General features: G+C 38.9%; 2 protein-coding genes across 3 annotated transcripts in view; one reads left to right on the top strand and one right to left on the bottom strand.

Moving 5' to 3' along the window:
* Nucleotides 1-616: 616 nt before the first annotated feature.
* On the top strand, nucleotides 617-15866 carry LOC116325178 (arf-GAP with dual PH domain-containing protein 1-like). The gene is made up of 11 exons (XM_031745995.2): nucleotides 617-934; nucleotides 2745-2875; nucleotides 3315-3406; nucleotides 5191-5273; nucleotides 9791-9903; nucleotides 10107-10253; nucleotides 10598-10681; nucleotides 11090-11152; nucleotides 11269-11340; nucleotides 11567-11795; nucleotides 13291-15866. The coding sequence occupies exons 1-11, from the start codon at nucleotides 844-846 to the stop codon at nucleotides 13317-13319; spliced, it is 1134 nt and encodes a 377-aa protein (XP_031601855.1). The 5' UTR covers nucleotides 617-843; the 3' UTR covers nucleotides 13320-15866.
* A 124-nt stretch (nucleotides 15867-15990) lies between these two features.
* The window catches only part of LOC116325222 (ras-related protein Rab-26-like), a 54456-nt gene continuing 42915 nt past the window's right edge, over nucleotides 15991-27531 (bottom strand). For both annotated transcript variants that reach the window (XM_031746053.2, XM_039611561.1), the window contains 4 exons: nucleotides 20496-20561; nucleotides 19461-19517; nucleotides 17509-17585; nucleotides 15991-16993 (listed from right to left, as the gene is read on the bottom strand). In XM_031746053.2, coding sequence (XP_031601913.1) covers nucleotides 16894-16993; nucleotides 17509-17585; nucleotides 19461-19517; nucleotides 20496-20561 — 300 coding nt within the window. In that variant the 3' untranslated portion in view covers nucleotides 15991-16893. The remainder of the gene's footprint in view (nucleotides 16994-17508; nucleotides 17586-19460; nucleotides 19518-20495; nucleotides 20562-27531) is intronic.

The raw sequence follows: 27531 nt of genomic DNA, 5'->3' as shown, positions 1-27531 counted from the left end.
CAGGAAAAGAGAAAGGGACAAGGAAAAAGAGGCCTTTACTGACATTCGGGGTGTGGTGGAATAATCAGTTTTGCTTAGGAAGGTTCCTGCCTGAGTGACATCACCCAGAAGCATCTATGTGACAACATAAAGTCAAAATTTCTAAATACTGAGGAAACTTTCCTCATTACTTCCTTTATTACCTCCTTCAGCATATAATTCCTGGTATAGATGGATGGGTTTGTTAAAAATAGACCTATTTCTTCACAAATTTCCCTTTTCCTATGAAATTTTCCATCACGATCATAGTAAATTTCATGCAGTCTTAATCTTTAACAGGAAATGGTCGGGTGAAACGAATTTCATTGATGATGATGTCCAGTAAACTGTGCCAGTGAGTCAGCTTACACAGTACCTCTGTACAGTCTAATGGAACAGTTCTAAAAGAAATGCAGTTATTAGTTATTAAGTTTGTTAGTAGATTTGAATGACTGATCTGGCAAACTAAATTTTGCAGTGAGGTAAATTAGCGAGGAAGAGGTCAAATATGGGTGTATCCACTCTCTGCGAAAGTCTCCATTATGACCACTGGAGGTCTCCCTCCAAATAAACAAAGAAGACTTGTGTTTGCGTTTGCTCTTTCAGTGTTTCAGCATCTACACAACCCTGACCGTGCTTCATTTTTTTTCTTCTTCTCATCGAGCCACCACCTAAAACGCCGCTCCTGTTTGGCCAAGCGCGCTGCGACGCCCTGCGAATTTACTTCAGTGCGTCCAGCCACAGTCTCTGGGCTACTTTCTATGCAAGACAGCTAGAGGATTTTAGGGGCTGATCAGGCGTCGGAGCAAAATAGGCTAAACTTAAATGACTTCCGATCACGAAATGATAAGACAGCGTGTGAAAGCGCTTCTGGACAAACCTGGGAATGGGAACTGTGCCGACTGTGGAGCTGCAGGTAGGCTGGAGGAGCGGAGTCACTCTCAGATGCTGGACATCCAGTTTTAAGAGTGTTCATGCATTCTGTTGCAATCCCAACCGAGACACACGAAAGTAATTGCTTCAGTTTCTCTTCTCGTACAGTTGTGACATGTGTGAGATAGTTGACATAATGAAGATTTTCACACTGATGCAATACGTTTGTGAGTTCAACTCTCAGCCGGAGGTTTTCAGTATGAAAATTTAATTTAAACTGGAAACAGAGGAAATATTTTTTTGATTATTTTTTTTTACTGTTCGTTTGTTGCAATACGTTTGTGAGTTCAACCAATACTCTCAGTCGGAGGTTTTCAGTAGTTTCAGTATGAAAATTTAATTTAATTTAAACTGGAAACAGAACAAATATTTTTTTTTAATTATTACTATTTTTTTGTTACTTTTCATACTGAGTGGCCAAATAGGTGTTTATATCCGTGGTTGGTTTTCTTCTTCAGCATGCAGACATGTGGTCACAAACCCTGAGGAACACACCTAGTTGGTTAACATTAATCAAATCTGCAGCTCAGTATATGAGAGCAAGCATGCATTTTCAAAAAGGTGTGGCTTGTGAAATTTACTTTCACTTACCTACTCTGCAGCCTTCAAGATTAGGCTGCAGACGAGCACACGCATCCTATTAAATAACCAGCAATAAACACGGCTGCAGTTCTCTTGGAGACCTTTCTTTCAGCTCCAAGTTTTGAACAAACTCAAACATTTTTAACTATATTTTTAGGCTCTGTGTGCATTACACTTTCTGTGTAGAATGACTTCAGTGTTAGACCGACTGGCTAACCACGCGGCAGCATCTTGTCTCAGTGTTACAGATGCACGGTTTCGCATGTGCACAGTTTTTAAATTATGCTAAAGGAAGTAATCGAGCTCTTTGTTCTCATGCAGTCTTCGCAAGTATGCGGCTTTATCTTTCTCAGTGACGGTTTAAAGGCTGCTGAATGCTGACACCAATCTTGTCCCCCCAGTTCTGCGGTTCAGTTACAAAATAACCACAATGGCAGGTGTAATACAGCCTCACACTGGTCAGTGTAATGATGCTAAAAACTAGACTTCGAAATATGTCTGCATCTCCTCACACCTTCACTGTATTATAACCCTGCTCAGGGTATGTTCTCTGTACTAAATTTAAAAACATATGTGACGTTAGTGGTGTGCAGCTTGACATACTGCATGAGTTAAAAAAAAGAGAGTGTGTGGTATATATAAAACTCTGTGAAGTTTAAACCCTCGCTTAAGCATTCACGTTAAAGGTGAATGTGATGTGTATTTATGCATCTATTCCTACATACAAACACGTACTCAAAACACAGGGTGGTGATATAAATACTGAAGATTTAGGCTCCCTAAATTTAGGTCTTATAAACAAGCTTTTTGTGCACTAATAACTTCCTGTGTATACTATAGTGAGCATATGTGGAAATCTATTTATGCGGTGCGCTGATCATCTGTTATGTTAAAGACGAAGAGGCAGAATGGCCGAGAAACAAGAAACAATCAAGATTTTTTCGTTAGCTTGACTTAATCTTGTTATGCTTCTGCCTGTGCTGATTTCTGTTCTTTCTCAGGCGACATTTGTAACATATTTGTGTTTATTTAAAATCTTCATCAACTACAGCAGTGGTTGTTCTGTTTGCCTGTGATAACCACTTTTTTCAGTTGCTATATGGAGCAATTAGTGTCTGTCAGGAATTTTTCAGTGTGGCAGTTACTTAAGGTAAAATATTTGTGTGTGTGTGTGTGTGTGTGATCATACACCTCTTTATCCTGCATTACAGGCCCGGAGTGGGCATCGTACACCCTTGGCGTGTTTGTGTGTCAAAGCTGCTCAGGCCTCCATCGAAACATTGCTCAGATCAGCAAGGTCAAATCTCTTATTCTGGATCCCTGGAGCCCTTCTGAGTTGGAGGTGAGAAACCCAGTAGAAGATCCTCTGTTTGGTAAGAGGGGATCAGCCATCAAGCTTAAAATGACATCTCATTCAAGCCCCACTGTGAGCAGCTATCTTTCTGACTCCCACTCTTCCCCCTGCATCTCTGCTTGAAAAAATAATAAAGGTCATCTATATCAATTGAGCTTCATCTGAAAGAAATGGGCCAGCAGCTGACAGACACAACCAGCTTCTTTGTGTGCGTATGCAAAGGCGTGTCTGTGTATACCTCTCTGCGTGCTGAGCAGCGTCCTCAATTTTAAATACGAAGACAGAAAAGTGCAGCAGTCAAACTTTGGGCGCAGAGTCAGCCAAACTAACACTGAGCTCCAAACACTGTATTTAATATATCTACAGAAAGCTGTGAACACAAACAGATATTTCTTATAGAGTGGTGTTTTTTTCCCCTCCTCCACAGTTTATGGACTCTGTTGGTAACGATGCTGCCAAAGCCATATATGAACAACTAGTTCCTGCCTTCTACTACTGCCCCACCTTCAAGGATTGCACGTAAGTAATCCATCCTCTTTTGTTCCACTTTATGTTTGAGTCACCTCTAAATATGCAATCATAATGTAAAGAAAGTACACCCTCTTTCACTTCGAAGGTTTTACATATCGGTACATAATAAAAAATATTATGTTCCTCAGCAAATCTTGAAATTTGGTAAATACAACCTCAGACGAGCTACAATACAGGTCATACTGTACTGTGTCATTATATATTTAACAAAGATTAAGCCACAATGCAGAAGCTGTGTAAAAGTATAACCTTAGGAATTGAGAGGGAAGGTAGCACACAGGTTCTACTAATCAAATGAACTTGATTGATTGATCATCAGTATGTGTGAGCACCTCAAACAAAGAAGTTTTGGCAGCTTGTTGTTCTGGATCATTCAGATATGCAGTGACACAATGCCAAAGGCATTTGCAGTGATGTTATAGAAGCAGTTGTTGCTGCCCACTAGTCTGGAAAGGGTTATGAGGTCATTTTCCAACAATTTCAAGTCCATCATTCTAGAGTGAGAACGATTCTTCACAAGTGGAAAACATTGTAAGACCTCTTGCCAACCATGTTAAATGAGAGTAGAAAATTAGAAAAATTAGAAAAATAAAATAAATATGGCTAAATATGGCATAAGCCATGAAGGGTCACCTTCATGGCTTATGTTTGCAAAGCTGCATCTGAGCATACCAGAATTCTTCCTGAACAATACCTTTTGGAGAGATGAAACCAAAAGTCAAAAGTGTGGCCATAATGCCAACAACTATGTTTGGTAAAAAATAAACGCAGCACCTCAGCATAAACACCCCAAACCAAAAGTTGAGCACAGTGATGGGGTGATGATCATAATTTTAACACTGGCTAAGGACCAGACTATTTTAATTATGCCTTGATATGTAAAACCTTTAAATTGAGAGGTTTCCTTTTCCTTATTATGACTGAAACATGGATAAGCACAAAACAGTGGGATATGACAGAAACTGTGTACCTTTTCATTTTTAGTAATTAGTAATTAATTGAAAACTATTAACACGAGTAAATTTCTCTCTATATAGACTGTAAATTAATTGTTATTTTATGCATAGACAGTAAATATTAGCGATGGCACCTTTAAGTCTGCAGCTGTTGGGAAAATGGATGTCTTCATTAACAAGTGGTTTTGGTTTGGCAGGATGACATGCAGAACTCCTCAGTGATAAGAATGCCCAGTTCCTGTAGTATGAACAGGAAGCAGCAGTTGAGGGTTTCATGAGGGTTTCTTCTTAACTGTTCAGTGATATAAATAACAATTTTGAACAGCACCACAGTGACCTGTCATGTCAGAAAGTCTAAACGGGCATGTGTTGTGTTTTGGAGGGGTGACTGATGAGTGAAGAAAATAGGGATGAAAAAGGCAGATCCATTTACTACAGTGAAGAGCTGTACACACAGTAATACCGCAGCAGTTTGAACATACTGAGAAGAATGCTAAAGATGCATACACGTGCAATTATTATGATTATTATTATTAAGGAAACCAAAAAATACAGAAAATGGAAAAAAAGAGAAGAATATGACGCCAAAGAACATCACACACCATCCAATCGTTATTATGTTTGAAACAGGACAAGGGAGACACAAATGATAATTACAAGATGATGAGGTCGTATTTGATAGATGTTTGCACAAAATGAATCCCCGAGGGTCGGCATCTGCGCAAGTTAATGAGATGTTTACAACAAATTAGCTGAGGCATGAAGTACACATCAAACCCAGGCAAAGCTGAGTGTCTAACAGCCGCCGTTCTGCAGGGTCCTGCGGGATCAGTGGATCCGAGCCAAGTACGAGAGGAAGGAGTTTTTGTGCGTGGAAAAGCAGGAACCCTACTCGGCAGGTAAGAATACAACGTACCTCTGCACAGTTATACCCTTTTACATGACCAAGAGAAGAAGTATTTCTGCGTCTTACGCTGCACCACCCATTCAGTATTGATTGAATCAGCAAGAAAGCGTCATCTATTAACCCAAACAATGATCGAGGACAGAAAACACCCCACTTTACCACCTCCACTTAAAGTAATAATTCAGTATTTTGGGAATAAAGAAAATAATTGAAGGGCATAAAAACAGAAATTAGATATATCAGGTTAATTGGTGAGATGTTGGCAGGTGCAGATGTGACTTGGTAATGGCATCATACTTTCAAAAGGTGTAATAGGAAATAAATAACCATGGTCCACTAGGCACCATCACCCAGTGTTCATTTACATAGCCCAGCCCAATTAGTCCGCTGTTTAGAAATAGATGGTGTGTCAGCGTGGCTTATGTTGCAGAGACAATGAGGGTTTGTCACCAAGTGAAGAAAACGCTCTTTTTCTGTCCTCCGGATTTGTCCTTTTTATTCTCATTTCTCACTAATTACCAAAACACCCTTTTCTCATTTTAGTTTATCTAAATTCAAACTTAATGTGTGAACACTTATCCATGCCTTTTGTGCTGAATCATCTCCCTTTCATAATGGACGTCTGGCTAATTGCCCAATGCAGTCTCATAAGAGACAAAGAAGCACCAGTGTAAACCAGACTCAGCTAATCAATAACGGATCCCTCTGCCACTGACTGGCAATGAGTGTGCAAATGCTAAGACTGGACTTTTATGTGATTTTCGCATGCACGAATGTATGACACAGCTAAGATTATGATGCGAAGATTATGTAGTGTTTCCAAAGTAATGTTCTCTTATTCACTTCTCTGAATAATATGGACACACCCTCATTAGTGGACATTACATTAGAGTTCTCATTTCATATCATCAGTATCATCTGTTGAGTTGCACAATGGCCATGATTGTAAAATGAGGTGCATTGCATTGTAGGGTGTGTAGCAGAAAATCCCTATGCTGTTTAAATCATGGCATAAAAATGGCTTTTTTCCCCTACAGTTTTAAGGGCAGGATGTAGTAGATTCACTACATACAAAAATAAAATGGCAAACAGAAAATCTATTTGAATTGAATCCATGCTAAAAGCAATAAAATGCACTTTAAGATATTTAAAGTAGATGATATATTTAACACTGATGACAGGAGAAACTTTATTTATATAAAAACAGAACTACAGTTATTCTATTGTTATCTTTATACATCTTTATTCTTACTAACCAATAGCTGAACAGTTGGTAACTATTATTTATATGTTGTTTTAAGACCTTTATACACAGTGCATGTATGGTTTTCACCAAACTCTATTAATTGGTGCCAAAAAAGACAGGCGCAGTTGTATTAATGACAATAAATTATTATTTATTTCAATATTTACAACTTGTATTGGATTTTGGACACTGTATGAAATGTTTAGCTACAGAATATAAATGCTGAAAATGGGCAAAAAGTTGAGGTTAAAGTGTGAATAATTAACCCAGCGCTCTTTGAGATAAATGATTTAACAGAACAGAGTAATTTGAAGTATTTTTGTTGTGATTAGACCTTTTTTTCAGAGCAGGCTGTCTTGTTTTTCAGGGCAATGGGGATTTTGTATTGTGTGTTCATACCTATTTATAAGACCTTATTTAAAAGGGCCACACATAAAGGATAGGCCTACCCCACAATGTTACAATGCTGCTAAGTTCTGAGAAGTCCACTCATCTCTTTAGCAACTACTCAGAGTTGAGCAAAGTCTGAGGAAATGGGAAGCTGTCAGACGTGTGTATATGTTACCCAGATAAGAAATGATGGTCACAAACCATACATACTATCAAGCTTAAAAGACTGCTTCCCCTGGTAACTTCTGTTTGGAAAACAGGAAACAGGGCAAGTTAAAGTCTGTTCAACCTGACAGAAAGCAGTTTTTTAAAAAATTGTACATTATATAACACAATACTTTGTTACTCAAAACCACACCTTCAGAAGGTGTGTGTGTGCGATTGTGTCTTAGAATTTGTAGTAGAGCAGCATCACAGATGGTAGGTTCACATGCTGTAGTCCACATGATGAGGAAGCAGAAGGTGATGGGTAAAATCAACACAGTTCCCTTTTAACTAAGTCATATGAGGTTGTCACTGGGTGTCTCTGAGGAACCTTGTGCATTTTAAAATTAGCATAAAGCTTAAGATTTGCTTTTGCTGTGTGCCAATATACAATCTGAAGTGTATTGCGCGTTGTATTTTTAGTGCTGCAGAGTAGATGTGCAAGGCAAGCAGGAAGGTTTGTAGCTGATCGCTCTGGTCTCGTGTTAGTCAGGTCAACTGAACATATTTAAAATGTAGACTGCAGATTTGAGTCTAGGCTAAGATCCTGCCACACATATGGATGTTTGCATGCAGAAACTAAAAGTCATCTCAGTTGCAGGTAGAGAATATAAAGCCCTGTTATCATAGTCTCATGACAGTCAAACTTTGTCTCTCTGTCAATGCTCCCTTGTGTTGTGCTGTGCAGAGGTTTAGAGCATGTGGCTGTGTGTGCCTGCCATGGAGGAAGAATGCCCTCTTTTGTGTATGAGCATTGTATACAACAGCGCACATAGATTTTATGCCAAAGCATCCAGTCTTCATCTGTGCAGGATCTGGAGAGAGACGGACACTGCCATCCGAAACTCCCTTTGCTTTCCCAAGTGTTTGCAAATCTTTAACTTTCTGTTATCGCAGTGAATCATTTCTCTTCTCCTCCTCAGTTCTGTTGTTGTGGAAGGTTTGACCCCATCCCAGACGTGGAAGAAAACAGGTTCAGGTTCATAAGTTATTGATGAAGCTATTGCTCAGCCACAGCAGTAGGTTCTATTTGTGACTCAAAATGCATATTAAAGTAGGAAAGTGAAGAAAGATGCAGGTGTACCATAATTCTAGGTACAAATGCCCTGTATGAAAGCAGTTCTGTATAATTTTTTGGCACATCTTCCTCTTATTTTGAAGCCTCTGGCCTCAATAGCATGCAGCAGCATGAGGTTAAATACCGAGGTGCTTTTTTTGGGTACAGTTTCTTGTGGAGGAAGTAGTTTTTGTTGTTTCTGACGAATCAATGTAATATATTACTAGGAACACATGCAGCTATTCATATCCAGTCAGATTTCCATTTAATTTGGATTGAGACCGTTTGCTTACGTAGTATGCACCCTTAAACACTTGGCTGCCTGATCAGCCTTTTGAGTGCTACATGTAACAATGGGGAAACTTTGTAGTTCAGGTGTGACTATGGCGATTGTGTTGTAGCATCACAGTGTTGCTAGAGTAACAGCTGTTTTTTGATTTCGTACCAACTTCAGCATCAGGATCGAGCTCTCTGTTAATTGGGTGCCTTTTATATTTACTTAGTGTTTCAGTTTTATTTGTCTGCATGAGAATAATGTTATTGCGGTTTTGTGTGTGGCCATGGTCAAGGATAGGACCATCTACTACTGTGTGTGTGTCTATGTGTTTGTGGGGAGGAGAGAATAGGTGAATGATTGACATGATTATTTAGGTAGGACTAAAAATAACTGGACTCATTCACTGCTCCCGATTGTTCAGTTACAGCTATAAAACAAACGTGCTAAGTGTGTGTGCTAGCATATTTGTTTCAGTCATTTTCAGGCTTGTAGATCAGTAGAAGCTTAATTATTTATGTATAGTGAAAGGCATTACTGAGGTTCTAAGAACAGTGGTCACAAATGCTAAAAGGGTACACACACAAGCACAACGTCATCAGTATGTCTTTCAGTGGCCTCCACCAATGTTGTTACTGGCTACACGGTTAAAGAGCTCTGAAGCTCTTCAAGGGATTGTGTAATAGGTGTTTAGTGCACTCACAATTCACCGGATGAGTAACCACACAACGTGGTTGTGCAATAATATAACTTATGTTTTCTTTAGCATTTGGATTAGTTTAAACGTATTTAGCAAGACAATGTGGGTTTAGGGATTTCCATGCTTGCTTTCTGGAACTAAAGTGTCAGCTATGAGTGTAAGGCGGCATGAGTCAATTTTTTTTTTTTCCAGTGGCAAGTGGATATAAAAGCTTTGTGTATTGTGCAATTGCTGCAACTCTTCAGAACAATTAGTCTAAATATACCAAAATAGTAGGAGTTAACTGGCAAAGCAAAATAAACTGTATACTTTTAGATTTTATTTGAAACATAGCATGAACATAAGTGACAGGAACTTTACACTCGTCAGAGGGTCAGAAACAAAGGTCCAAAATGAATGCCAATGCTACAGTATATGCAGAGAGGCTATCATTGTTTTATAATGTAAATGGATCAGCCTTAAAGGTGACAGTTTTCTTCTTGCTCTAAACCACACAGTGCACATTTATCTCTCTGATTATCAAGTTAATAACAGTTTGTTTATTTGTCGACATTTCTTAGATGTGTGTCTGAGATTTTCAGCATTAATAAAAGTTGTTTTGCTTTTACCCCCAACCTGTGTTTCTCTCCTCCTGGCAGGCTACAGAGAAGGGTTTCTGTGGAAACGTGGCAGAGACAACGGACAATACCTCAGCCGAAAATTTATTCTGTCCGAGCGAGAGGGCGTGCTTAAATACTTTAACAAGCATGACGTGAGTTCTGTCTGTTTTGCTTACACTCTGTCACTTCATACATGTCCCGATTTTTCTCTTTGTAATATATGAAGTTGTATAAATAAGGAGCCTGTGTGTTTTGGCAAATGTGGTTATCTCCTAGTCTACAATTGGTTAATAATGTGCAAAAACAGCCTTGATAACGGCGAGAATGTTTCACAAAAAATCTTTTCTTTCTGCAGGCCAAAGAGCCTAAAGCGATTATGAAGATCAATACTTTGAATGCCACTTTCCAGCCGTCCAAAATGGGCACTGCCCATGGCCTGCAGATAACCTACTTAAAGGACAACAGCACTAGGAATGTCTTTGTTTACCACGAGGATGGAAAGGTGAGCTGACACGCCCCGTTTGGTGTTTCAGATGGGAAATCATGAGCTTGGGAACGTTAATGTGTCCCTCTAGAGGAAAAGGTTGGCAATTACAATTCAACATGTAACAAATTTACTTTGGTAAGAGCTTCACAGGGATCAGTCTACATGGTATACTGTTTAATTAAAAATGGTTAACAATATATTTCCCAATAGCTTAGTTTCTTAGTTTCAGATGGTTTTCTTACAAAGCATTTTTAATAAGTTACCTTGTTGGTGGAGTTAATTGGAGATGGGACCAATGGTTTAAATGACATGATAATGTGTAACTTAGCCATTATACTTCCTTATGTCCTTCTCTAAAGGAAATAGTGGACTGGTTCAATGCCATCAGAGCAGCTCGATTGCGCTACCTGCAGGTGGCTTTTCCTCTAGCTCTAAACTCTGAGGTGAGTAAGTGCTCTCACGTTTGGGCTCCTGCATGAAGGCAGCTACAACTTTTCCTTTTCTTTTGAACTTGTTATTATTAAGGTAATATTGCACACAATAATGGCATCTTTTGTGCTTCAGTCTGGTTGCTGTACTCATGATTTAAGCTCATGTAGAGGTTTGATTTAAACCTTTTGCAGGAGTTTTTAACTTCAGTACAGCTCGGTAAACTGTATTCATTTCTAAAATGTCTAATTCAATTCAATTCAGTTTTATTTATATAAAACACTAAATCACAACAACTTCTCAATGTGGTTTAACTGCAGTAGTCAGTTTAATATAAGCATGCGCACATATACAGTTAAAAAAGAAACAAACAAGAAATCAAATGTTTTCCTGATTGAGTATGTTTCTTTTTCTTTGTGCAGCTTCTGCCAAAGGTAACCAGAAACTACCTAAAAGAGGGCTACATGGAGAAGACTGGTCCAAAGGTGATTTTGTTTTGTGTAGATAAATTGCCGATCATATATCACAGGAGAAAAATAAAAGAAAAAAATCACAGCGATGCCGTCAGGATGACTTCGATGTCTTGTTTTCTGTCCTGCAGCACACAGAGGGCTTCAAGAAGAGGTGGTTTACGATGGATGACAGGAGGCTCATGTATTTCAAGGATCCACTGGTAGTAAAGTTTCACCAGTAAAACATATGAAAAGCATTTTAATTACACACTGTGACCAGCAGATGGTGCTGTGATGTTTCTCTACAGTCAATTCTTGTGCAAGTAGCCTTTAGTGCTTTATTTTGTGTGTTTTTATACTTTAATGAAACCATTTCCATATCCATTAACTCTTCTGAATGTAAGTTTGATTCAGCTACATTAAAACTGCTTCTCTCTCTGCTTGTAGGATGCCTATGCACGTGGTGAGGTCTTCATCGGTAGTCAGGAAAATGGCTACATTGTGCTTCCCGACCTTCCTTCCACCATCCAGGGTCACCATTGGCCATTTGGAATAACAATAGTGACCCCAGATAGGAAGTTCCTCTTTGCATGTGAGACCGAAGTGGAGCAGAAAGAATGGATCACTGCTTTCCTTACAGTTATTAACAGACCAATGCTGCCTCAGGAGTATGCAGGTTAAAATAAAAAAAGTTACAAAACATATACGGTGCTGTGCAAAAGTCTCGAGCCACCCCTCATTTTTTTTTATATTTTGCTAGGAAATGTGCAAAGATACAAAGAAGTGCTGTGTAAATAGTTATCAGGAATTGTTTTCAAGGCTTCTTTAAGGATGTTCAAAGCTCTTCTTTGGATGTTGGCTGGCTTTTGTTCCCTTCTTTGTCGAGATGATCTCACACTGATTCAGTAATGTTGACCTCCGGGCTCTGGGGAGGCCAATCCATGACTGATACTGTCCCATTGTGTGTTTTCTATCAAAGGTATGCTTTTACTGCACGTGCAGTGAAAAATGAAGCTGCTGCCAGTCTGACAATTTCTAGATAGTATTGCATGGTGGATCAAAATCAGATGGTACTTTTCTGTGTTCATAATTCCATCGTCCATCCATCCAAACATCCTCTTCTGCTCATCCTTATTAAGGTTGTGGGTGGACTGGAGCAGGTATAGGGCAAGAGTCAGGGTACACCCTGGACAGATCGCCAATCTGATGCAAGGCTCATATTTCCATCAGTTTTGACAAAATCTGAAACACGACTGGCTGAAATACGTTCCCAAACCATGACAGAGCTTGGTTGTAGAAACTTACAGTTCTTCTCTCCCGACTTTCTCCGTACATAATGATGAAGATTTCAACCAAAAATTTCAAATTTCATCACTCCATAAGACCTGTTGCCACAGATTTTAAGTCCAGCTCTTGTGTAAGTTGGCATACCTCAGCTTTTTCTTCCTGTTTCACTTCCTTAAGAATGGCTTCTTGACAGCCACCTTTCCACCGGGATTATTTCGGATGAAGCTTCAGCAAACAGTAAATGGATGAAATGAAGATGCAGGTGCTTTTTCAGGTCTTTGCTGGATTTCTTAAAGACATAAGTTTCAGATCCTGTTCTTCTGCTGTAGAAAGGTTTTTTTATACTTACAACTTCTTTTGTCCTCAACATATCGAGATTTCTCAATTTTTTGATATGAAGGTATACCAATTTTTTTTAGCTCAAAGCTCTTTGGGAATCACCTTATTAGTGCATAAATACTATTTTATACCTGTCAAACTGTTATCTTTGGCATTTGTTAAGATTCAACAAAAGAAATGGTAACAAATTTTAAATTGGTTCTAGTCTGTTATGTGCAGAGACAACACTGGCTCATGTCCTAAATGCCTTATAATGCTTGAAAGAGTAACAGGTTAGTCTTGAATGGTTTAGCAAAACAAAACATAAGATATTCTTCAGGTCAAGAACAAGACCTGGACTTACAATGAGTGAAAAAGCAGCTGATGTCAAAAGAAAATCTTTAGAAAGAGTGAAACAAAGTCGGGCTCCTTGGAAGCAAAATATAAAGAAATAAGGAGTGGCTCAAGACTTTTGCACAATACTGTAAATCGTTTTTTAATACATAGATGAACGTGTCACTATTTTGTTCACTCATTTGGCTCTATTTTTTTCTCCTTTTCTACAGTGGAGGCATATTTTAAGCACAAACCGTGATGAGGACGAAGAACTTGGTGCAGGGTGAGGAATATAGAAACTGCCGCTGGAAGAAGAAAAAAACCTTGACATCTTGTAATAGAAGACGAAAACTGAAGGCTCACATAGAAAAGAGCCTCACGGTGATACAGCTTTGATTATTTGGCATTCCAGCAGTTACCCTTTTGTCTCTGCCCGTTGTCTTCGTCAGCCTCACCTACATGATGTGTCAGACACGTTTCGTGGGGAGCCATGAATGTTAGCTAACTCATCTGCTATGTGGTCTGACTTACTTTCATACTTGAAACAGGACAGTAACACTGAATGTGCAGAAGCATGTGTGTGTGTGTCTGTATACCTTGAGTTAGAACTGTTGCTGCTCGCGAGATTTCAGTGTAGTGTTCTGTTATCAGTAACAAGATTACATTTCAGATGTATGAACTGCAAGTTTCTGACCAATTATATGCAGACCAAAACAGATTTATCTGACATAAAACTGCATGTCAACATCATTAAGGTGGTATACATACATTATTTTATATTAGACTCTCTGTAAAAATGTGTAATTCTGAATGTATTTATTTTTTTTTTTAAACTGTCTCATTTTCTATGTGCCACACAGGTAGAATAAACAATTTTTGCTTTTTTTTGTTAACACACATGTAATTAATGTAACAGCTAAGTACTGCCTAGCCTTACTGCTTCTTCTATTTTATACAACTATTTAAATATTTCCTTTATGTCATGGGTTATTATCCAGCAGAGGGAGACATAGGAAAGGCTTTAGACTGAAAAAGGCTCCAGCGGCTTAACTTCATCAAACCAGTGATTGCTGGTCTACACTTTAAGTGATTTGTGAAAGCAGCCCTGGGAGAAAGGCACAAGGAGGTTTGAGCACTACTTTCATTGGACTGTCGCACATTTTGCTCAAACCTGAAGAGCTGACGTCAATCAGCGTGAACACGCACATGCTCTCTGCTGCACTCAGTGATCTGTAATTGCATGCTTTGTATTGTGTAACTGTCCAAGAAGAGAATTTGTGTAAGAGAATCTGAAATGTGATGTATACATATTTTTTTTTTTATTGTAGTTTTAAGTTACAAGAAAGAAGTTACACACTGAAAGGTAGTAAACCCAATAAACAATACTCTTAACTTCAAGGCTAAAAAAAAGGAAACATGGGCATGTACAGTAAGTGCAGTACAGTATGTGGTTTCTGTGACTGAGATCGAGTCTTTCTAAGCAACAGTATATAAAATGACATCTGTGATTCTTATATTAATTATAAGTTAAATACTGTTAACCGATTAAAGGTGACATACTGCTCAAAATGTTAAGAAAACATGGCACTATATACCCAATTTATATACGAATGTACAGAAAACACATACATGCAGTACTGTGCAAAGGTTTTGAGCCATCGGTCATTTCCTTTTATTCTACTTCCAAAGACCCAGACTTTGTTTTAAGGTGGTCTTGAGGATTAGCTCTCCAGGTTTTCTGCTATGTTTTTCTGGAGATTGGCTGCATTTTCACCCATTTTCAGTCCAATTCTTGTACCTGACATCACAAAATAACGTTTTGTCGCTTTTTGCTATAAAAAAAATGATTTAAATTATTGAAGCATTTAAAAAGGCACAAACTAACGCAACTCAAAGGATGAAGGCAAAAGGCTTTTTAAAAATTGTATCTTTAGCCCAGATGTTACTGTTGCAAAAACACACCGGTTGTTCCCATTTCTTTAGTTGAATCCAAAAATGCCAAAGATAAACAAAGATGGGCATAAAAATAGTATTCTTGCATCAACAAAATTTGATTTCTCAAGCGCTATAGCTGAAAACCTAGCAAATCTCAGCATAGTGTGCTGTATGTCCTTAAAAATACTGAGGAAACTGGATAAGTAGAAGAAGAAGCAGACGAACAGTATTTGAAGGTCAGGGTGGTGATATTATATTATATAACAAATGGACTGAAAATCAGGTTTGAAGTGATGAATGCAAATTTGAAATTTTTGGTTAAACTGATTAATATGTATTAAGGAGGTCAGGAGATATCTACAACAGTGAGCATCTACAGCCAAGTGTAAAACATGGTGGAGGTTCTGTCATTGTCTGATGCTGCATATAAGCCAGGGGTGTTGGCTTCAATTTGTAGCATGGTAATGATCCCAAACACACTGCCAAGATTGGAGGTCAACTTTACGGAAGCAGTGTGGGATCATCTTAACAAAAAACAGAACAAAAGGCATCCAACATCCAAAGAAGAGCTTCAAATGTCCTTCCAGACGCCTGAAGAACTATTCCCAATGATTATCTAAAGAGATTTCAAGCTTGTTAGAATTCTATGATCTCTGTGTTTGACTTATATACAGTATTTCTATGTATGTTTGCACGTTTCGATAAATCACTGCAGCTATTTCCCTGCAAAATATAAAGAAATGAGAGGTGGCTCAAAACTCAGCATTTAAATATGCTGTCATGATTTGCATGGATTACAAAAACAAAAACAAAAAAGAAACAAACAGAGAAATAAAATAAAAAAAAAATTACATATGTTTCATGTACAATACTTCAGGTCTCTATAGCTCTTTATTTCTCACTTCACTCCCATGCTCTTATTCCCATCTAAAGTGCTCTTCTCTTCTATCCAAACTATTTTACATGCAGAAAAAAATGTAGTATTTACACCATAATGACCAAAAAAGCCCCCTTTTTATATTCCTGTATATTGCATACAGTGTGTTTGACTATCTGTTTTTAATAATTTAACAAAAAATACAGATCAGGAACAGTGGTCGCATCACAGCTCTTCAAAACTCAAATGTCTAAATTTGTTTGAACATATTAATATGGATTCATATCTGAATGCTGTTAATGCTTATTGTATCCAAAATAGCGACACCCATTTGCTTTTACTAGATTTTTGTGTTAAAATAATACAAATCCCCCCCACCCCCAGATCCACAGCTGAAACACTAAATTTATGCTGGTGAGCTAACCCGGCTCCAGGGAGCCTGTTGAATCATTGATTTGACCACAAACTGTACAGAGGACACTTCACTACACATTTACTATTTGAACATTCATCCGTAACATCTGAAGAAAATGACAGTTACATCTAACACATTAATTATATGCATAAATTAAACTGCTTTAAAAACATGCATTTTATCTCTGCAACAAACAAAACAAAAAGACCCTTCAAAATAAAAGAAGGACACCAGGCAATGGTGAAGATAATTGTGTAGCTGCAGTTGAAACAGGGTAATAACTGAGGTGTGCCATCTTCGCCTTTTGCCAATTATAACCTTGGGCTACATTTACAGCTACAGAAGGAGATGGGTGGGGAAAAGCAAGACGCACATACACATGATGCAGGAAGGCAACGAGACTAGTGAGGGACAACAGAGTGAGATTGCGTGTACTGACACAATGACGTCTGAAAATGGACGAGCAGAAGGTCGAACGGGTTTATACCTCGCTGGAGCTGACTCCTCCTTTCTGATCACACCAGATATGAACACGTACAGTATGGAAATAAGTGGTCTGCACACATACACACACACACAGAGCCAAAGAGTGACTGGGGCAGGCTTTTAAGACCGGCAGCAGCCAGTGCCCTTCATTTCCTTGTTCACGTACTCATGGAGCTTAAACTTCTCATTGGGATCCTTCATGGACCTGTGCTTCAGCTCCCTGAGGAAAAGGAAGAGGATATTGAGGTAAAGGAACTTCACACACGTTAATCTATTTTCGAAAATCCTGTGTTAGTTGACTGGATTGGCTGTCAGTCAACTAACACAGGAGAATCACATTCATACCTATGGACAAATTAGAAAATGCTCAGACTAAAATACTAAAACTGGACTGTGAGAGAAAGCCCATGCAGAAAAGGGAAGAACAAGTAGAAGTCAGAGGTAAGCAAGTTTGAAGCCAAAAATGTAATACTGTGTAACCACCTGACTTTCTGCCATCCTTTTAGCCAAATAAATACATAAATAAACACTAGTATTATTTAAATCTGTACTTGAGATCTTTATTTAAACATTTGCAACTTCAAGGAAGCATTTACACAAGTAACAAATCTTTTTGACTCCACATTGGCGTCCATGTTTATATGAAAATACTAAAAATTTTAAATTAAAAACCACATTTTATATTCATATATCCTTTATATGATCCCTGACACTTGCAAAGAAAAATATACTTACTTGGCCACAGCAGTGAAAGCCAGCTCTACATTGAGGCCTGACCTGGCGCTGGTCTCCATGAAGGGAACTCCGAATTCCTGCAGAGCCAAAGCAATGACCCTTAATTCAAAGTGCTTTTTTATGCTCTCTGTGATGTTTGTACTAAAACTTAGAAAAATCCCCAATGTTCATATCTCATCAAAATAACATTTTCTTTCTTAATATTTTAAGAAGCAGCTTTGAGCAGAGGAACTCAAGACACTGGAGAAAGATGTTTACAGTCATAATAAACTGCAAGCCTGTCCATTAATCTGATTGCAAACATTCAGCCATGTGCTGCATTGAAACATTACTAAGGTCTGAACTTGCTAAATTTTGATTTGTGATTTGATATCCCAAAGGTGCTCTATTGGATTGAGATCTGGTGACTTTTGAAGCCATTTTTTGCACAGTGAACTCAAAGTCATGTTCAAAAACCAGCATGAGCCATCAGAAGATGGGCGGGACATAGTTAGCAACAACACTCAGGTAGGTTGTGGTGTTTAAAAAATGCTTGATTAGATTAAAAATGTGCTGAAATATATCCCATGGACCATTACTACACCAGCAGAAGCCTGAACAGTTGATAGAAGGTAGGATAGAGCCATTTTGTTTATTCTAAATTCTGAGACTACCATCTGAATGTTGCAGCAAATATTGAGACTCAGACCAGGAAATAGCTTTCCAATCTTCTGCTGTCCAATTTTGGTCAGCCTGTACCATTTGTAGCCTCTTTTTCCCATTCCGAGTGGATAGGCAACTGCTCTGGTCTTCTGTAGCCCATCTACTTCAAATTTCGCATTGCAGTCCATTCAGAGATGCTGTTCCGCATACCTTGGTTTTAACAAGTGTTTTTTTCAGTTACTGTTGCCTTCCTATCAGCTCCAAGCAGTCTGGCCATTCTTCTCTGACCTCTGACAAAAACAAGGCATTTTTACCAAGATAGAGAAACTATCCAGTGAGCGCTTTTTCACACCTTTCTCTGTAAACTCTAGAGAGAGCTGTGTGGTAAAATTCCAGTAGATCAGTAGTTTCTGAAAACGCGCTAACAACACTGCCTCAAAGTTACCTTCCTTTACTGGTCTGATGCTCGGTTTGAACTTTGTCTTGACAATGTCTACATGCCTGAATGTACTGAGTTGCATTAGATATTTGTGTTAATATGAAGTATGTATAAAAAGTTAACACAGCAGGATTAAGCCTGAAGGAACAAATTGTGGCTGGTGGATAAAAACTGTATAAAAATGTAGTGCCCAGCAGCTTCACACTTCTTCACTTGTAGATAATCCAGCTCCGGTGCCGTCTCCATGCTTTCCCTCTGCAGGCAAATTTGTCTCAGCAAACAGAGATGATAACTGATGTGTCTGTTTCCTTCCAGGCTGAGCCCCGAGTTACTTATTGGCACTTTATTGCTGCCATTTCTAAAAAGAATTGCTTGGCAGTTTACCTTTTTTTCAGTGCACTTGATTTTGAGGGAGTGCAAGGATTTGCAGTCGCACTGAAGAAAGAGCTATAAAACTGGGGATGACTGACAGTCGATACATGTTATGCAGAAGCTCATAAAACATGATGAGCCATAAGACACAATTCTACAGAGTAAATACTGACTCACATTTTTATTATCTATGAGGGAGAAAACACATCCAAGTCTTATCTTCCGTTTCCTCACAGCAGAAGGAAATCTCAGATAAAGAGCTAGAGTGAGAATGCAAACAGATCTCCAGATAATCACGCCTTTCGGTAATATTTATAATCCTCATGTTTGCCATATAAATCCCTTTGGAAAAGCACATATACAGAAAAATTAATGTCTCCACTGTTCAGAAAAAGATTCTAAAACAATTAAAAATGTGGGGCAAAACTTCTGCTTATATTGTGTGGACCTTCAGGCTCTGACACAGCTGAACAAATCCCCATGCATCTTAGTTCTTTACCTTAGCAAGTCTCTCACCATCTTCTCTCTTCACCACCCTGTCATGAGTGGCATCAGCCTGATGAGACAGGAAAAACAAGGTCACATTCCAGCATCAAGCAACCACCAGCATCAGCGCCAAACATGCTTTCACCAATTGCAGGCTTTTTGTCATATATAAGCCTCGTTCTGATCCGATGGCAGCTAAGGAGTCTCGGGATGCTATTTAGAGGCTGTTATGGCATGTTAGGTGACTGAAAGTAGACAGAGCTCTGAGCCAGAGACATCTGTTCTCTGCTCAGAGAGAATGACAGTTCCAGAAAATGTGTTTCGCTAATATTTGCAAATTTGATTGACAGTTATTAGATGTGTGCGCACACAGAATGACTCAGGACTCCCTGGCAGAAGACATGTTGTATTTCAACTGGACCCTCCTGGCTAAATAAAGGATACATAAAAAAACAGGTTTTTAAGCAAATGTCACCAATAATCAACGGATTAAGCTTCAAACAGCTTTGGCAAGTAGTTATGCTTAAGCATAGACATCAGTTGATGCTAAGCATGCGTCTGTTGGAGTAGCAAATTATTACTGATACTTAGAAATACAACGATAGTTAATTTTTCTTAATTTTCTTAGATGCAACATTAGAGAACTTTTTTGTGTGTTTTGGTATTTGTCACTATTAACAAATCCCACGAAAGACAAAATCCAAGGCAAGACCCAACAGTTTCATTGTCAGGTGCTAACTTTGGCAGTGGAAGAATTTACATTAGGTGCCACAGTAATGGGTGTGTATGAAAATGATGGGACTCCTGTGAGGTCTTGTAGTGTCAGGTTGAGTGCCTTTTAGCACAAATCAGGTCAGATTATTGTCCTTTTTTAACATGTAACACATGTGTTTAAAGTATTTCCACATGCCCACTCACTGTGTATCCAAAGGGCAATTATCTGTGCCACTATCGTATCCCTGTCAGATGGGTTTGTACATGTAAGCTGGCAGCTCACTCCGGTAATCTCTAGAAAAGTTACCGCTATGAAGGAATTTCAGTGCCTTGCCTTGTTTCCAAGCAGCATGAGCACTACATCTTGTTGGGCGTATTCGTGGATCTCAGTCAGCCATGCCTGGTAAACACAAGAAAAGAAGAGACAAGGATAAATGTGTGCTATGCATATGGAAGGGCTCGGAAAAAGCAAACCCTGTCTGGGACTTTGCAAGGACAAGCTTGAACATTAAATCTAATGACAGAGAGTGACAAAAACAAAGGGTGAAGACTGAGGACAGAGGATCTGGGGAATGGCAATATTGTAAGACTTTAACAAACTGTATAGTAAGATTGTAAAAAAACATCATCATCAGTTAAAATCAGCACTCCCAGCTGCATCGTGGTTTAACTGTAATATGTACCGTGGGGAGAGATAGAGTCATCCAGAGGAACAAACAGCCCTTCTTACGGTGTGAGCTTCGACAGCTGCTGAACCGTCCATTCACTGTTAATGAGCAATTAGTTAGCTCAAACAAACACCTGCTGAAATATTACCCGCCGTCTCAGCACAATGCCTAATTGTACCCACAGCGAGTTATTCTGCATTAGTTTCTGCAGGTGATCAATCCTTTTTTTTGTTTAGTGGTCCCGTTCCAAACCTGGTCCCATTCAAACAACTACAGTTAAGTCTGCTGATGACACTGCATTTGTAAAGGAATTTCTCAGCGTCTCTGTGTGCCAGCATATGGCTGAGGGAGACTATAAGCAAGTTTCATGTAAAGCCACTATAAACAGTATGTGCCTCCTTGATGTGACTTCTTGGTATACAACAGTTTTGTTTAGTCAAAAATCTGGAACCTAAATGATAAACTTTGTCTGGTCAATTTTGGATTCAGCTTTTTTGACCTCTTTTAAAAGGAAAAAACACTAAAACAAAAATGCAGGTTTTTGGCGAAAAGCAGAGTTTGTTGCAATGCAGTTTATTGAGCTTCTCCTGAAAAAGCAGAGTCACCTAAGAAAAGAAGCAGAAGGAACAGTAAAGCGACAACAAAGTGATCCCGGGACGTCAAACCTTAAGCAAGCAAAGTGAGTGAGAGACAGACGAAGGACAAGCAAAAGGCAGAGGGAGACAGGAGCCACTGGCTCAGATTCTTTGTTACAAAGAAAAAACCACAACAAATATATTGTACACAAGCATAGACGATGTGTGAATCCTAATCAGTCACAATATGCAGGGACAGCTTGACTAATCGGGACAGTCGGGCTGATTCCTGATGGGCTGGTTTATGTTCACCTCTCTTTTGAGACGGATGAGTGGGAAAAAATAGTTCTGACAATTACTTTATTTTTTCCACTATCTCCATTCATCTAACAGCATCATAGTATATCAGATGAATTCTATCATCTGAGGGATTTCTCATAGGGGCGTTGGAGGAAGATGCTGTCAAATATGCTATGTGAACCGACCTGTTTACCAGAAGACAGATCCCAGTTGCAGCTGGGAAAGAGGAACTGTGGATGAAATTTTGTGTTATCAGCTTAGGCTACAAGGCTAGTACAACGTTTGATAGGTTATTAGCCTAGTTTATTTTGCGCAGCCCAATAGGTACAAGACAATTCACAGATGGCCTACCATTTTAAGTTTAAAAATAAACTTAATTTAAAGGTTACAGTATGATCTATGTGATATTGAATAACTCCTTCATAATAGAATTTTGTGGTAGCATTGGAGCAGCAGATAAACCCATCTGACACTGCTGATCCTGATAAGCATGAAGAGGCCATGACTGTGGGGACAGGTAGCGACTAGTCTTAAGTAATTTAAATTAAGTTATTTTATGTCTTGTTTAAAAATATACAGAGAGTATATGTGTTTTAAATTGTATCAAGAAATTCAGAATACATCTGGGTGGCGTTCTGCAAACATGAATTGTAGACTATTATGATATGAATTGTTAGAAAAAACAAAAATGATCTCAAATTCCTCCACCATGAAATAAGTAGACCGGTCCCCTTACAATATTTGAGTACTAATCAGGCATAACTTGGCCTTACCATTGCATTCAGCATGGCAACTACACAACAGCTCCCATCAGGGTTGGGAACTCCCAATATGTTCAGCATGCTTCCCAGTGTGTTCTGCCCACTGACTGTATGACAGCCTTCCTCCGAGGCCTGTCTACTGTTGCTGGGGCCAACAAATAAGGCTTGCAATTCTTAAGGCACAGGGTTAAACAGAGTTCACTCACTAAGGCACACAATAAAGGCAGCTACAGTAGTTTTCCCACAGAGGATACATGTAGCATATTAAGTGAACTTCAAATCATATTTAATGAGATTACATCGAGTATATTAAATGAACTTCAAATTATATAAGGTGAGATTATCATATTGAATGAGGCCAACTAAGAATCGTTCACTCTAGTGTATACCTCATAATTATTCCCATCAGTTTAAGCCACAGTAGTGAAACAGACAGTGGAGAAAATTCACAGGGGAGCCTTCCAACTAGCGCTCATTATAAATAACATGACAGCACCGCCGCCAACAGTCCTACAAAATGACAGGTAAGACTGGAAGAATGGAAGAAACCATGTTTACTTCAGCAACAATGCTTAAGACTAAGTATACTGGTTAAAAAAGTGTTAATAGTGTAACCACCAACCTCTATTTTATTTCAGACTGTTAGATATGCTAATAAACCAGTTACTCATCTCTGACTCCGAGCCATGCCCACATTAGATTCAGTCACATCATGGCCAGCAGAGCTAAACACACTCGGCTGCTCTGTTAGCTCAATTAACAAATATTAAACGTCAAAGTAAACTAAGGGCCCCCTTAGGGAGGTCAGGTCTCTCCTACTCATTGGATACTTTGCACATTACCACTGCTGGAAGTTTGTCATCCCTTGGGGGCCTCCCACTAGTCTTGGGCCCCAAGCAGTTGCCTGCCTCACCTTGTGACCAACATGCTTCTGGAAATAGAACATGACCAAGCTTACAGGTGCAGCTGCATTCAAAAAGATGTGGATTTCACTCTACTGCCATCCCACCATACTGTCCACTTTTTAATGAGTAAATGATAAATGGACTCATTCTTATATACAGCTTTTCTTCTCTACTGGAGCACTTGTGCTTTATACAGCTTGCCACATTCACACAAGCACTTTTTTCAATGCCTAAGAGCTTTCTAACTAACACTCACACTCCCCTGAACGAATCAGAGAGCAACTTGAGGTTCAGTATCTTGTCCAAGAAAGCTTTGGCAAGTGGAGCAGCCAGGAATTGAACCACCAACTTTTCAATTAGTAGATGACCTGCTTTATTCTCCTGAGCTATAGGCACCTCAAAAGGGGGAGGACAACATCTATTGTTCTATTTTTCTAAATCGACTGTCTATACTCACTTTTCTGGAATATCCTGATATTGAGTCAAAAGCCAAAAATATCTTAGAGATAATAAACGGACCCAATTTCTTAATCTTTGAATTCAGATATTGACTTGTTGTTTCTGGAATTTCTTCCCTTCCTTCCCTGATCCCAGATGATCAGCTGTAAGTGGTATTATTGCAAAGTGGAAACGTTTAGGAACCACAGTAACACAGCCACAAAGTGGAAGACCATGTAAGATTACAAGTACTGAGGCGTATACTGTGTATAAGTCCCCAATGCTCAGATGACTCAATAACTGTACAGTTCCAAAACTCCACTTGCACTAAGATCAGCACCAAAAAAAAAAAAAAAATTAGAAGATTGTGGGCCAGGAGCTTCATGGTACGGATCCATATATTATCCATATAGTGTATCCTATCCTAAACCCTTTGGACATAAGAAGGGGACGTACATAAAAAGATTTAGTCTTGCATTTCAAATAGTGTTTTGTGGGAGCTGGTAAACTGAGTGAAAGCTATTTAAGCTACATCTGTACACAAGAGCTATTTTTACAGGAACTACTGTGTAGACTCCCTTTGTTCACCTGTACAACCTTTGTCCTCTCACCAGTACTCTACTTTAATGGGTTGTCTCAAAATCAATGCTGAATCTCATTTGTGTTTTGATGGGCTTCAGAGTTAATGAGGTCAGCGAGGTCTGGTGATTTGAGAAACATGATGGTGGCTCCAAGATTCTTTAATCAGAGCCCTGAGCCCTTTGCTATTTTGAGAAAGATAAAAAAGACTGGGCTGGATTTGAATTTGCATCACCAGTGATCTTCAGCATACTGCTGAGGGGGTGAAATGTTTCAGAGGAACACCTTACATGTAGCTAATCACTTGCTTCATGTATAATTCAACTTTTTGTCAAGGTTTCACATATTGCTTAGCTAGGTCAGTTGCTACAACTGCTTGTCTCTGAAAATGATGCATCTTTGAATTCTGTGCATCCTTCGAAAGTCGCTTGTGTTTGTATGATGTAACCTCTGTTCAATACAATATTTATCAAAATATTGGATCATGCATTTGGCCTTTGGTTATTGTTATCTACTTCCCAGCCGTGCAAACTTTCATCCTCCCACAAGTACAAGCAACCCTCTGCAGGATAAAATCTGACAGCCTGCCTCTGAGTGATTCTCTCCATATGCTGTGATTACTGGTGATGAACCATAGCTTGTAATTAGATCATTTGGCTGTTCATAGCACATCCCCTCATGGGTCATTTCACGGATGTAATCATCGATCATGATGCCACTTGTCACTTTCATCCTGGACAACTGCAGTCTTCTTTTGTTTTTTCATTGCAGCAGAGGAAATATGCATGCAATGATGCAGCAGAAAACAAAATGAATCAATGTGGCAAATCAATAGATTCTAGGTGCATTTCTAGTCCCACTAACATAGCATTTAGTATTCCAGAAAATGTGATTTAGTGTCCAGTATGTAAAATGCATTCCAAGAATACCAGAAAGTCCTACTGCATCTGGCTACAGGATACAGGCAAGTTAAGCTTTTCTGACCCACAAATCTCAGTGGAAGCTAAACATTACAACAAGAAGGTCAAAGTTCAAGGCAAACAGTGTGACCCAACTGTATGCAAAAAGAGCTTTTAACTGTAAAACTAATAGTGTAACAACTGTAACAGCACATCACTCAACAAAAATACAGCTGGAAAAACTAGAAAGGATTCCAGTTTATGATTGCCAAATCACTTTTAGTTAGCTGGAGTAGTCTGCTAGCGCCTGGGGCTAAAGCTAGGAATAAAATATTAAACAGACTTAAAGGACAATAGCAGTTAATTTAACCGAGCATAAAACACATTCATGTGGCTATAGTGGCTTTACCTTCATTTTAGAGATGAAAGGGAATTAGACATAGCACAACATAGAAAAGAAAGAAGACTAGCACAAGCTTTTTAAGTAGATACTGTGAAAGCAATGTTAGTGCAACTGAAAGTAAAACAAAGTGAAAAAACAAACTTTGCAGTTTTTGCCTCGTATACTTTTTAATAAATCTCATTTTTCCAGCAAACAAAGCACTCTAAGTGTGACTACACACATAATTTATACTATAAATAAGTCAATTTTTAAAGCAATAAATACTAAATAATAACATTACATACATTAAGCACCTTTTATCATTAGTTCTTACCAGCATCAAGGCAGATGTGCAGGTAGTGCAACACTTTTTGAACAGAATCCATTTATTTATCTAATTAAATATTAAGCAGATAAATACTAGCTTCCAAATAATATTGTCAGCGGCTGCTGGGGAAGTCTCAGGGCTCACTTCATCTTTTATTCAAGACTAATACCAGGATCTCTGGCCAAATGCTTGGGGAACCAAATGTCAGTGAGAACGTGACATGGCGTGAGAGGAAGTAATAAATTTTCTCTTTGTTTTTTGGACATTAAAAAGTCCACAAATTATGTGACAAAGCAGATGGAAGTGGATTTTTTTGTTTTTGTTGCGCTTTTCTGTTTGTTTGTAAGAACCCTTAGCAACCCAGTCAAAATGAGCAAGAAACATGATTCATGTTTCATAAATAGCACCTCTGATTTTTGTTCACTTGAGCTCTAATGAATTAAAATGCCCACTGGTTTCTAAAATGCTCCAGGCAACAAATTATTACCTGCTATTTTCCATCAAATATTTCATACAGCTGCAATGCCAAATGCCAGGGTTCATCAAACAATTGAAGAGCCAGTAACAATGTTCTTAGAGAGATGGAGATAGGACTCAAGAAGCAGGGAGAAAAGGACAGTAAAAGACAAGTCAAAGACCAAAGGATCTATATCAAAGAGGAAGGAAAATATAAAGCCAGGCACACAGCAGCTGGTGGCTGCGTTGTGACACTGGCAAAGACAAGTTGTCACTGGCAGAGGTATGTGAGGGTACTTCTGATGTTGCATCTGTTTTTCTTTTGTTCTCAGAGGAGACAGCAGGGATGTGTAGTACTCCAGGATACTGGACCAGCCTGGTCAGCTGCTCATTCGCTCTCTCTTCTTTAGAAAGATTGTCACTTTAAAAAAAACAACAAAACCCCCCCAAACAAACTGCATATTTACCACTGCTGTATTAACATATTGTGGGATAAGCATTAGCTGTGTGTGTTATAGGGGTGCTGAGGTCATTTTTTATTCACAATATCAGCATTCATCACAAGATTCCTCAGCCTGCTCAAATTCAGAATATACAATCTATACATTGTACATACCGCTTAAAGTTAGCACTCCTAAAATTTTGAGTAATTGATCTATTAGTCTAGATAAAAGTTAGTTTTTGTAATCTTGTGATTCCCTTCTGCCAAGGCAGAGCAGCCACAGCCACTACCAACCAACCAACCAACCATCCTCTTCTGCTTATCCAGTTTAGGGTCGTAGAGGGAGATGGAGCCTATCCCCACTTTCACAAGGCAAAATGCCTTTGAGAGGTTGCCAGTCTATCACAGACTAACAAAGAGAGAGACAACCATTCACATTAACATCACTGGCCAATTAAGAATCATCGGTTTAGCTCACCCATGCTCGTCTTTGGACTATGACAGGAAGACGAAGTACCTGGAGAGAACATGCAAACTCCACATAAAAAGTCCCCAGCTGGCCAGTGGATTCAAACCCAGGATCTTCTTGCTGTGAGGCAGCAACGCTAACCACCATGCACACACACAAATCATTTAT

This window comes from Oreochromis aureus, linkage group 4 (assembly GCF_013358895.1).
Source record: "Oreochromis aureus strain Israel breed Guangdong linkage group 4, ZZ_aureus, whole genome shotgun sequence".
Lineage (NCBI taxonomy): Eukaryota > Metazoa > Chordata > Actinopteri > Cichliformes > Cichlidae > Oreochromis > Oreochromis aureus.
The sequence above is the reverse complement of the archived record's forward strand: the minus strand, read 5'-3'. Positions and strand labels throughout refer to the sequence as shown.